At 38.6% G+C, this 13,348-nt stretch overlaps 1 protein-coding gene across 6 annotated transcripts in view; it reads left to right on the plus strand.

The window, feature by feature from the left end:
• The window catches only part of CPS1 (carbamoyl-phosphate synthase 1), a 189,272-nt gene extending 176,445 nt beyond the window's left edge, over positions 1–12,827 (plus strand). For all 6 annotated transcript variants that reach the window (XM_042446998.1, XM_042446996.1, XM_042446994.1 and 3 more), the window contains 4 exons: positions 3,326–3,385; positions 4,955–5,067; positions 7,044–7,173; positions 10,778–12,827. In XM_042446998.1, coding sequence (XP_042302932.1) covers positions 3,326–3,385; positions 4,955–5,067; positions 7,044–7,173; positions 10,778–10,876 — 402 coding nt within the window. In that variant the 3' untranslated portion in view covers positions 10,877–12,827. The remainder of the gene's footprint in view (positions 1–3,325; positions 3,386–4,954; positions 5,068–7,043; positions 7,174–10,777) is intronic.
• The last annotated feature ends 521 nt before the right edge of the window (positions 12,828–13,348 follow it).

Raw genomic sequence — 13,348 nt, forward strand, 5'->3', positions numbered from 1 at the left:
CCATATAGACTAAAATGTGGAAATTCTTTTCAGTTGAAGGTCAATTGTCGGCTGCTTTCAAATTTAACCATTGCTAAATTTGGTGTAGTATAGCAAAGACAGTTTGCAGGATTAATTCACTGGATCAAAACTGGTTTATACAATAACACAGTAGAATTCAAAGACATAGCCATGTTAATCTGGATCAGTGTGCAAAGGGTTCTTGTAGCACCTTTAAGACTAAGATAAATAAATTGGTAGCATAAGCTTTTGTAAACGTAAGTCTATTTCATCATATGCATGGAGTGAAGTGATTAGGAACAGACCTTTAACAGTTATGAATGAGCTGGTTGTATGTGTGCATATCAGTGGAAATCCAGAAACCTCCCATGTTCATAATTTGGACTGATGGAGAGGACCTGCTCAAGACATTCCAATAGAATTTCCATCTTACCATGGAACTATCAACAGAACAAGTTCAATTTCTGGACACCACTGTACAGCTGCACAATAGACATCTAAGCACCACACTATAACACAAACCGACTGACATCCACACATACTTAAACACCTCCAATTTCTACCCTGAACACATTAACAAATCAATAGTTTACAACCAAGCCCTCTGATATAATCATATCTAATCAAACCCACAATAAAGGGTTGCTAAAGTCATGGAATTACAAGCATTCCTCAAGCTGATACCTGCCACACACACCCACACACACACACACACACACAAATCAACAAGGTAAGCATGTACCCAGGACTAATCTTTTATAGAACAGACTAAAGACAGGAAATGGCAGAACCCCATTAGTTGTCATGTACAGGTTCCAACTGAGACCACTCAAACATATCAATGAATTACAAGCCATTCTGGAAATAATGCAGCCCTCTCAATGGCTCTTGGTGACAAAGCTTTACTTGCCTACAGACAGCCTCCCAAACTCAAACAGTTGTTTACCTACAGGAGGACACACAACATGGATGAGGAGACTGGTACATGAACTTGCTGCAACCCCAGATGCCAACTCTGCCCATACATCTACAGTTGACCCTCCATATCCACTGATTATGCACCCACAAATTTCACCATCCATGGATTGAAAATATCCCCCTCCAAAACAAACAAACAAACAAACTCAAATTCCACAAAGCAAACTGTGATTTTTCCATTTTATATAAGGAACACCATTTTGTATATAATGGGACTTGTGCATCCATGGATTTTGGTATCCATGGAGGTACTGGAACCAAACTCCAATGAATAACAAAGGCCCACTATACTTGGGAAATGCCATCACAAGACCTAATCACATCAGCCACCATAACAAAGGTACTTTCAATTGCTCATCCTCTAATGTGACATATGTCAGCCTCTATCAACAATGCCTTTCAGTACTTTACATTCAGCAAACAGGTCAGCCTCTGCACCAGAGGATAACTGGACATAAATCAGACTTTATGAATGGGAAATCACAAAAAGCAGTTGCAGAACATTGCAGTCTTCCTGGACATACCATCTTGCACCTAAGAACAGGAGTCCTCAATCAATCAATCAATCAATCAATCAATCAATCAATCAAAAAACTACAAAGGATGAATGGAAAGAGAAACAAAGAGAAACAAAAGAATTGGAAAATATATCTCCAGATTCCTGTCCAGAGACAATGGTTTCTTGGCATACTACACATAGTGTAACATTAAATACCTAGCCTCATGATGTGGCTCTTTTGGCCAGTTTATTACATCTCTTTTCTGGTTCCCAGCTATCATCACACTACGCTACATTAGTTCCCTCCACCATTCATATGGTTATCTAATTACCCTGGCTTTAGGCATCATCTTTCCTCCTGCCTTTGTCCCCCAACCAAACTTGTCACCTCACCACCATACCCACTTGCATTTCTATTGCTATTCACACATACAACCAGTTCGTTCACAGTTATTAAAGGTCTGTTCCTAGGCACTTCACTCCATGCATCTGATGAAGGAGACCTAATTACACAGTAGTAATACTTATGTTTCTTAGATTGTAAGCCTGAGGGCAGGGAACTGTCTAACTAAAAGATTGTATGTACAGCGTTGTGTAAATTTACAGCGCTATATAAATAAAGGTTAATAATAATAATAATAATAATAATAATAATAATAATAATAATGTTTTGCATGTCACATTTTACTGCCATGGTTGGTTCTCTAAATGGAGGTTTGTTGTGGAAAGAGTCCACTCTTGGCAACCCTTCATTTGATCACAGGTCTTGCACCTATGTTGTCCCATCCCAAGCACTCTCCTTAGCCATTCTGTGCCCATCTGTCTCTGCTGCCTTAGGGGAATACTGACTATAATACAGCATATGGAGAGTTACAAACTGGCTTTGGATTTCCACTTCTGACCTCAATCAAACTGCAGCCTTGAAAAGTGCTCCAGGGGAGAGGGCAACCCTCTCTGTTTCCCTTTTACTTTCCTGTCTTTGACTTTGGAACACTGTGAACTTTGCACATTTCCTGAAGGTGAAATCTTTTAGATGATCTTATTATCTATAGATGCTTCTAGGAATCTGCCTATATTGCAACTTTGAGTTCAGAAGTTAGTTCATTTTCCACTCTCCTTGGGTTTTCAATTTTCATTTTTAAAGTAAGCTTCTAGTTTCAAATGTGTCAGATGTTTGAGAGCTAAAATGTGGGGTTTAACTTACTACAATTCAGTTCTTATTATGTCCCTCCCCTTATGGAGAGGTGAATTTGTAGGGAGAAAAGGCTCCATTTTGGAGATTTAAAGATTTTAAAATCTTTCTCCCTCTCCCATTATTTCCCCAAGCCCTTGGCCATCCCTCCCCCCACAAATATATTTAGTGTAAAATTATAAATTCTGCCAAATGTTTGGGAATGTATATTTATGGAAATTTGTCGAAATAATATAATTTACTCTGATCACAAATTTTGGCCTCTAATTGATGAACTGGACATATCATAGTTCAAGAATCCACTCTCTCAGGCTATATAACTCTGGAAAGCAGTGCACTTTGTTAAAACCCTGGGGAATCCAGCTTATTGGCAAGATATGGACTTTAGTTTCATGGCAAACAATGCCTTTGAAGCTTGTTAATCTACAATAACTTGCCAACTACAATAAAGCTCATGCCCTTTACAGCTTTCTATGGGATTCACTTTTAAGAAGAGTGAGATGTCCAAGACTAACACAGAGCTTTACTACATGCCCCACTATAATAGCTGAGATCTTGTGCCTCTCAACTCTGCAAACATTGTCATGTTGGTGGAAAAGGGATATTGCTGTACAGCCCTTGGCTTTCAGACTAATACTTTTCCATTTTTCTTTCAGAATTCCTTCCGTCCCAAATTCCTAGAAGAAGCACAGCAGCTCCATAGTCAAGGTTTTAAGGTTTGTTGCTTTAGGCATGAAAGCTGTTCCATGCTCATTGAAGAGACCAGCCTCAAAATAAGGAGGGAGACAAGACAAGAAAGGGAAGATGGATATGTGCTGCTTTGTAATGTATCTTTTACCAGTGAGATGCCATGCAAAGCCTAATTTACTAACACTGAAATAAGTTACTTGAAAGATCACATCACTAAAAGAAAGAGCCCATATCTCTTTCTGTTTTCAGTAAATCCTGAATAAACATAAGTATATCACTGTATTTTGAATTTTTGGCCCTCAGCCCTAAAAAATCCATTCTTTCTAGTTTAGTATTTGATGTGAATAGAGGAAGGAATAGCATTCACAGGGTAGAGATACATGCTGTTGCAGCATCTACTTTCAGTCTCTCTTTTTTTTTGGGGGGGGGGGGGAGAGAAATTACTTTAGAACATTAGCACCATGTGTATAGACAAGAGCTGAAGGCCAAATATAAAGTGTTCCTAAGTTCAGCTATGTGCAGCTCCTACTTGCTGCTGGTATTTAGAGTTTCATACTTTCAAAAGGTCAGTATACTTAAATGCACACTTGTTCCATTTTTAGAGACACTTTCAGGGAAGTACTCAGTAGTTTCAGAGACTGGAAGGTTAGAGGGCTGTAGTGGTGGTGGTGGGGAAGAAACCTCTTGATGCTGGTGAGGAAGAAGCAAACCTCTTCAAACAGGGTGACAGATGGACATCCAAAGACTGGATCCAGGCAGAAGGTAGATTTTTTAAGGGAGAAAAGGCTCCATTTTGAGGATTTAAAGACGATTTTAAAAAAATATGTGGAAAATGGTTAAAAACTGTGTCTCAATCATCAGGAAACCCTTTGGAGAAGGGTTGATGAAGATCTTCACAGTGGGGAACTTATTCAGAACAAAATTTGCATGTGATATTTTTGCACAGGGAAATATTTCTTATGCAGAAAACTCTCTTTCACAGAAAATGCTTTTTTCAGCACACACACAAAAAGCCCCATGTGTGAATTTTGTGAAAAATAAGTTCATAACTGCAAATAGGTTTAAAAATGTTTCTCACTAAAATGGTTGCTCCCTTGAAGAACAAAATTAGCAAAGAGTTGCACCCCTACTCTGTTAACATAATTTAAAAGTGCCTTGTGTGTAACAGTAATTATTACTTTTCTCCTGGCATCTCAGGTGTCTCAGAAATAGAGGAATAATATTATTGGTTTATGGTTGATTCCTATGGTAAGGAATCACTGAGATTCATTTGCTCCTAATCCATGCACTACTTTGTGTGGTTACTTGACACAATCTTTTCCAAGCGGGGAGAAGGAAATATATCCTTGGGCCTGGAACACTGAAGCCACCTGCCAAGACTCTGTTTTAAAAGCCATGTACAGATGTTTTAACAAACAACCTTTAGTTAACATAGTCATAGATTTATCATCCCTGTTCCTCTTAGTAAAACACAATAGGAACTGGAACTGGGTTCAGCCATATAGAAAAAATGTTAAATGCAAAGTGTTATTATTTGTCAGTTATATAATAAAGTTGTGTTGTTTTTTTCTTTTTCTTTTTTTACTTTTCCACAGCTTTATGCTACAGAAGGAACTTTTAATTGGCTCAGTGGCAACAACATTCCCGTATTTCCAGTAGCATGGCCATCAGAGCAAAGTGCAGACTCCACACTTCTTCCAATCAGACAGTAAGAGTTTCTACAAATTTAAAGCGAAGGAACTATCTTGGCCATCTGGGAATGTCCAGTTTTGGATGTCCTTCTCCTATTTTTAAGTAGGAAATGGATTTCTGCTTTATGTCTGAAGTGCTTGATCCAGTTTTACTGATAGTCCAGCTGGCTGGCTTGCCTGCTCAGGCAAGTCTCTTGCTTGTATGAGCAGTATACCAATGAAAGAACTAAGTCCAAATCTTGGAAAAAATTCTTTTAAGGTCTATAGTTCCCAGAATCTCCCAGTGACAATGCTAGCTGGAAAATTTTGCAATTGCTAAGCCACAGGACATGGTGATCACAGCTTGTATGTTTCTCTGTAGCTTTGGGTGGGAGAGAACAGTCAACCTTGTATCCCCTTTGACACAGAAACAGTTCTTTCCAAATGTGAACAAGTGGGACTGTAATCTGTTCTAGACATGTAAATTTTGTCATCCTCAAAGAGCAAGAGTGACTTGATACATTGCTTAAATGCTGTAAAAGTTTTCACATTTCAGGGCTTCTGATGAAAAAATGGTTTTCCTACAAATTACCTTTTTTTAATGGTTGTTTTTCTCCCGAAATGCAAAACCCAAAAAATCTGAAAAGATTCACACCCATTTGGCAAAAAACTTTGGGAATTCTTCATTCTCACATGCAATTGTTCTTTCTCACATTACATCTCTAATGTGATCTGATCCTAATTAAAAGGAAGTGTTTAGAATATCATAAGAATTATCCATTGTTAATTTTTGAAAAATTATCTTAAAAAAAATCTTGCATGTAGAATAGTGGCAGAATGGTTTAATGGTTTGAATGTTGGACTAGGACTCTGGGAAACCAGACCTGAATCAGCTCGCCCATGGAATCGTATTGGGTAACATTGGACAAGTCACACTTTAGAGAAAAACTGTGCCAAATCTCCTCTGGATAATCGTGACTAGATAACCAATGATAGGATTGCCATAAATCAGAGTTCACTTGAAGGCACATAACAACAACAAAATATGTTGTAGTGTTTATAGTGTAGTACTGTGACTCGGGGATGAATGTTCTAGTCTATAGAGCTATGTAACTCACTTGGTGACTTTGGGAAATCACTTTCTCACAGTCTGACATACTTCACAAGTTAATTGTACAGTTGGTCATCTTTATCCTTGGATTCTGCATGCATGAACTCAACTATCCACATCTTGAAAATATATATATTTTTAAAATGCCAAAAGCAAACCTTGATTTTTTTTAAAAAAATGAGGGACACTATTTTACTATACCATTATATACAGTGGGACTTGAACATCCATGGATTTCGGTATCCATGGGGGGGTCCTGGAACAAAATCCCAGTGGATACCAAGGGTCCACTATAAGAATAAAGTAGAAAGCGGGAGAGCTCTGAATCCTATGGCCTTATCTTATTGGAGAAAAGCTGTGAAACAAATATAACTAGTAAGTAAATGCATTATAATCAAACACTGTATGGGATGCTGTTTGATTAAAATGAAAAATAAAACTGAGAGGGTTAAGATATTCAGAAGCATAGAATTCCTGCAGCTCTTGTTAGCTTTGCAGGAATGTTAACTTCTGTTTCCTCACCTCTACTATTCTGATCAGTATCTGGCAACCTGATCATACGGATTAGTTTGGCATAAGCTGCTTCTGTGCTATTTTTTGTTGCAGCTGAACCACAGTCCTCTGTTAAGCGGAATATGGCCCAATGAATTCATTGTATTTTTCATATATTTTAACCCACTGCTGGGCTTATGTCTCACACTGTTTTCTTTTAAGTCTGAACATCTTGATCAGGATCTTAAGCAGGTAGCTTCAAGGTGCTTTAATGCCTTTGGACCTAGCTTTAAAGATGTAGTAAATTACCTACTAAGTACAAAGGTATGTGACTGATGGGGTATTGAAGAAAAAAAAGTGATTTACTGTTGCTTTTATTTTTACACAAACATCTTTCCTGTTTTATTTCAGGCTCATACAAGATGGGAGCATAGACTTGGTAATTAACCTCCCCAACAACAACACAAAGTTTGTCCATGACAATTACCTGATCCGCAGGACAGCTGTTGACAGTGGAATCTCCCTCCTCACAAATTTGCAGGTATCTCCATAACCCTTTCTCACTGCCCCTATGTGAAGTTAAGGCCTATTTTAAAGCCTTAACTAATGTTTAACAGCCAATTATTGTAAATTACACCAAGCTCACTTATAAAGGATGTTTTCTGTCAACTATATCGCACTTCTCAGTCAGTTCCCCTCTCTTATGTCACTATTACAGACCTAAGATAGACTTTTTATTAGAAGCATTCACTCACTTTGAGCAGATTCATATACATAAGATCTGGTGCAGGAGTAAAAAGAATGAGCTGTGACCTCTAGGTTACTGGTTCAAATCTCATCTGTGCTGTGAAATCATTCCTCTCTTCCATGACCTTCTGCTTCTGAAAGTCAGGTCTCTCTCAATAGGGAGATAATGATGCTTGCTTGTTTTACAAAATGATAAGAATTACCATGAGATAAGGTACAGTCTGCCCTCCATATTCATAGGCATATATAATCCTCAAAAGTAAAGCTTTATTTTACCATTTTATATAAGGGATACCATTTTACTATGCCACTGTATTTAATGGGACTTGAACATCCATGGATTTTGGCATCTATGAGGGGTCCTGAAACCCAGCCATAGCAGATACCAAAGGCCCACAGTATGTAAAAATACAGCAAGAACAGCAACAGTGGCAGGAGTAGAAGGTTTTCCTACTTAAGCTCTTTCTACATTGCCTGCAGCTCATGGGTTCCTTGGGAGAACTGCATCCCCCATGGGGCCCATGAAACTTTGTGTTCCAGCTAATCGTCACTTCAGGCTGCATCTGTATTGCAGAAGTAATTCAGTTTAACTGCCATGGCTCCATGCTGTGGAATTCTGGGCATTGCAGTATTGTGAGATATTTAGCCTTCTCTGTCAGAGAGATCTAGTGCCAAAATAAACTACAGTTCCCAGGATCCCATAGCACTGGGCCATGGCAGTTAAAGTAGTGTCAAACTGGAATTATTTCTGCAGTACAGATGCAACTGAACTGAGTTTGGAAAAACTGAAAACATCCTTCCTGTCTTCTCCCCACACACTGCCCAATTTACTTCCCTCAACACTGCTTGCAAGGCAAAGGGAATACAGGGGGATCTGAAAGTAATGGGCAGATGGTATGGGAATTCTTTTCTCACTAAGATTTTAATCCAAGCTGAAGAAGAATTTCATAGTTTCTAAAGCCCTCCTTGGAGACAAGCTTTTACATGCCCCTGAAACTGAACTCAGAACTCAGAAAACATGTCCAATATGCACCATTACAATCCCTCCTGTATTTTATGTTATTTTTTTGAGGTCTTTCCTAACACTATTCCTGCCTTCAATTTATCCTAGGTTCACCATTGATTTTACTTGTGTTCTTCCTTAAATTTAATAATAATAAAATAATGACATTTATTTATACCCTCCCTCTCCATTAAGATCGAGGTGGCTAACAACATTAAAACATTAAAATACAATAAAATATATTGTTCCAGAAACCAGCCCACCCAACATAACTAATAAATCATAATAGTAAACAATAACAATAAAACAATACCGTTAAAAATTATTAAAACTGACAAGGCAGGGTAGTCAATGGGGGTGACTGAGATGCTAATCTGGGAAGGCCTGCTGGAAGAAATCTGTCTTGACCGCCTTTTTAAAGCTGTCAAGATTGGTAATATGATGGGTCTCCTCTGGTAGGCCATTCCATAACTTGGGAGGGGCAGAAGGGTCTTCCTTGCTGTGTTCAGTATGAAGGATGGTGATGGGGGTTGCATGCATGGCAAATGTAAGAGGTCACCAATTCCTTCTTCCCCATTGTTGCAGCTTGTTGTGTTGATAAAACTATGTGTAAAAGTAGCCACACTATTTTGGAGGGAGAGGAACAAAATCTTCTCATTCATCCAGGGCAGCCTTTATTTCTTGAAGGGAATGTGGTAAATGTGGTTTAAACCATCTCTGGCAGCAGCCTTGCTGGTAAAGAGAATTCTTTGACACAGAAGCTATGTTTTAATCCCCCACAAACCTTCCTAGGGGTGATGTTTCAGGGTAAATGCTGCCACTATCTAGTCATCATTATATGTAAATTATTATTATAGTTAACAAGAACAAGAATATTTTTTCTTACCTGCCTCTCCCCATGGATCAAGGGGAGAAACAACAACAATTAACAAACAAACAACATCAGTTAAAAACATATCATTTAAAACATACATCAATTTAAAAGGACAAATAAGATGTACACATATTAAAACACTCCACATTTAAAATTCATCATTTAAAATTCACAGTTTTAAAATCATCTTGTAAGTCTGCCAGAAGAGAGCAGTCTTTAGGGCTCTTTTAAATTCAGGCAGCATATTCAGCTGTCAAATCTCTTCTGACAGGTCATTCCAGAATCTAGGGGCGGCTGAAGAAAAAGTCCTCTGGCTGACAGTTGTCAACCTAGACATGGCTGACTGGAGTAAATGTCTGTTTGAGGAACTCAGTTTATATGGGAGGAAGCAATCCTATAGGTAACCTGGACCCAAACTATGTAAGGCCAATCAAAATCCCAAACAAATGTGTTAACACACAGCTGTTCATTTAAAATTCATTGAGGCAGTTTGTGAAAACAAATAAAATCAACAACACACATGGGTACTGTCTCTTGTACCCTCCTCTACTAGAATGGGAATCTGTTTGACCCCCCCAGACACCCTTTTATTTCAGAATCAATCCAGAAGTTGACTTACAGTATAATCTTTTGCAGTGATCCCCAAACTTTGATCCTCCAGATGCGTTGGATTTCAGTTCCCAGATTTCTGAGTGTTGGTTAAGCTGATTGGGGCTTCTGGGAGTTGAAGCCCAAAACACATGGAGGACCAAAGTTTGGGAATCACCTAGGGCTTTGTCACCCACACAGTAGTAAACAATGTCCCAAAATTTCAGCCATTTACTATTCATTTTCTTTCTATCAAAAAAGAAATAGTAATGATATTAATAATAATAGGATTTATTTATATACCGCCCAATCACTGGGAATCCAAGCGGTTTACAACAGAGGGGATAATAGACGGTTCCCTGCTCTCAGGCTTACAATCTTAAATGTCTGGGACAAGAGAGAGAGAGAGAGAGAGAGAGAGAGAGAGAGCAATATATTTATTGATATTTATGTATCTTTTTATTTATTTACTTACTTACTTAGCCATAGGTGAAGTTTACCATTGTATATATCCTCTACTCTCTTGCCATCTGGATTCCCTCATCTACCTCCAGTTGAACCTATTGGGAGGCATGAATTTCATGAGGATGTTGTTATTCTGTGTGTGTTATCAGATTGCTTTGACCCAGCTGAATGCTTTAAATGGTTCTTTACATTCGTACAGCAAATACATTCACCAGCCTCACTCACATCCCCTTAGTTAATCTTCCTGACTGGGCCATAAATCTAAATAAGGAAGGAGTATGTTTTTGCAATCAACAGTAAACAGTTTTTGAAATGTAGTGTTTTTTCCCCTAAAGGAAAATCTGCATAAAATAGTCAACAAATAATTTTGGATGAAGTGTTTTTAGTACTCTGGAGACTGTTTTGTTAAATTAATCCTTTTGAAATAGTTTAGGAAAGAGATTGAGCTCTTGTCTCTTCTGATTTCAGGTAGCAAAGCTCTTCACTGAAGCTATCAAATATTCTGGAAAACTGGACTGTAGAAGTCTCTTCCACTATCGACGGTTCAATGGCAACACAGGAGCATAGAAGAATATCTCACTACCACGTTTTCCTGACAATGAATTGGGATTTCCGTTCATGACTGACACATTTTCCCAGTTCACTAGACTGCACCCTTAATGAATGGACTTTTTTTTCCGTCAAATTTTTCATCTCTGTGTTGGAGATACTACCTCAGTATTGATAATCTGGCAGATTCTAAATATTGAATAACATTTTACCCTTCAACTTTATTCCTTGCCATTTTGCCAGTGAATTCACAGGGATCTGCTTCCAAATACATGCACCTAGAATTTGGATGGTAAAATGAATTCCAAAGAATTCTCAAATTCACTTGAAATGTGAAAGAATAAAATCGGTATCTAAAAATCTTTGGTATACTTTCTGTACATTTAAATGATAGATAGATGATATAGATAGACAGACAGACAGGAGTGATAACTTTATTGTTTAGAAAAAGAAAAGAGGAGTATTGGTATGATCAAACGATTCCCATACCGATGCATAAAGATATAAAGTATCGTGAGATGCACACTGCGTTTTAACAAACAACTTATTTTCTCTCCTGACCCCCAGAATTGATGAGACCGACAGGCTTTTTTAAGACAGGAGAAAAAGCAGGTGATTCATATGTTCCCTGCTGTTCCTTTGAGAACTGTCCCTGTGTATTTCCGTACCTTCCTTCAGAAGCCAGGGATACATTCAGAAAATTTGCTAAGTCTAGTTCAAAACCGCCATTTAACTGTCATGCACCCTTAATCTATTTCCTTCCCACCACAGCTCATTCTGAGGAATTTCCAGCCCTCTCCTTTACAGCCAGTAATCAGCTTTCTCCTGCTTGATTTACTTCAGCGATACTGCAATCACTTGCTACTGAATATGATGAATGTGACAGGGACTGTTTCAAGTAAGGGGAACAGCAATTCACTGCCTTTTGGTGACAGCTGATGACAGTAACAACGCAGCTTCTTTTTGTTTGTTCTTCATCCTGAATTGGCCTGCTGTCTTCTTTTACCCATTGGGGGCCACTTTCTATTTTGCCTTGTCATATGATACAGGCATGCCTCCACAAGGCACTCTGGCGATTAAAGGTGATTCATGCGGGAAGATGTAATTCTGTGACAACCCTCACAAAAATCCTTTGTTACTTAAAAGAAAAGTATCCTCTGAATCTTGCAAAGATCGGCTATGTTTTAATGTGCCGAAGGTGCCAGTTTCAGTTTCCACCTGGTAGGACTGGTTGGGAGTTATGTCTGCGAACCCAGAGAGCCGTGATAGTTTGCAGAGACAAAACTGAACCACATGGACAGAAACACAGTTGCTATAAACAGTATGACTCAGTGAATAGCAACTGTATGTTCCCATGCATTTAACTTGTGTGATTTACTGAAAATGTGATAAATGGTGCATGTCATTCCATGTTTGAATACTTAGGGTTTAATTTCTGCAGGTTTTGCCATTATTTTCCATGTTACTACTAGGCCCTGGGATATGGGAATTAGAGTGTCTTTTTATTTGGGCATACCAAGTGCCTTTCTATTACTACTGTCTAGCTGAAATCATTCCCAGTAGGCATGAGATTAGAATTAAGGAACAAATTGCTTCTTATGGCTTTCCTAATCAAGGAGGAAAGTAGGCATGATCCTTTCCTTTTTCTCTTGTGAAGAAAGAGGTAGGACAGTCTTGACTGGCGCCAAAGAAGAAAGAGTTAATAACCCATTTCCCGCACATGTCAGCCATTCTGTGTGCACAGTGGTTAGAGTGATTGACTGGGATTTGGAAGATTTAGGTCCTAGTATTCAAAGAACCAGGATGCTCACTGGATTCCAATGACACGTTTTCACCTTTGCTAAACTCACACACTGGGACAAGGTGGGGAGGAAGAGAGCCATGTACAATATGACCTTTATCTCAAATGAAAGGAAAGGTGAAATATAAATGTTAACCACTGTACTCCCACTCCACCACCACCAATAAAAAAGCCTGATCAAATATGCAATCTCCTGCCTAGACTTGTTTAATTTTACTTTTTTAAAAACCAAGAAACTCCCATGTTTTGTTTTGTTTTGTTTTGCCCTAGATACTCTAAAGACATTAGAGGTCCTGTTTGGTCTTGGAAGCTAAGCAGGTTCGGCCTCGGTTAGTACTTGGATAGGAGACTACCAATGCATTTCTGTTGTTGTTAACTGCCCTCAAGTCAATCTCGACATGGCAGGTGCTGTAGGCTGTATTTCAGTGGAAGAAACTGGCAAAACCACCTCTGAGTATCCCTTACCTAAGAAAATCCTTTGAAATGCATGGGGGTGACAGGTAACTTGAAGGCATGTGTGCACACAGACACTCACCATCACAGCATGTCCCCATTCACCCAGGAGCAAAAATATGTATGATTCTAAAGCTAGAGTGGTATATGAAGTAGGAGAATGGAAGCCCTTTAGCTTTTTGATTTTTTTGAATTAAAACTGCAAACTTTGTAGGGAAAATCACTAGTTGGATGAT

The sequence above is a fragment of the Sceloporus undulatus genome, chromosome 1 (assembly GCF_019175285.1).
Source record: "Sceloporus undulatus isolate JIND9_A2432 ecotype Alabama chromosome 1, SceUnd_v1.1, whole genome shotgun sequence".
Classification (NCBI taxonomy): Eukaryota; Metazoa; Chordata; class Lepidosauria; order Squamata; family Phrynosomatidae; genus Sceloporus; species Sceloporus undulatus.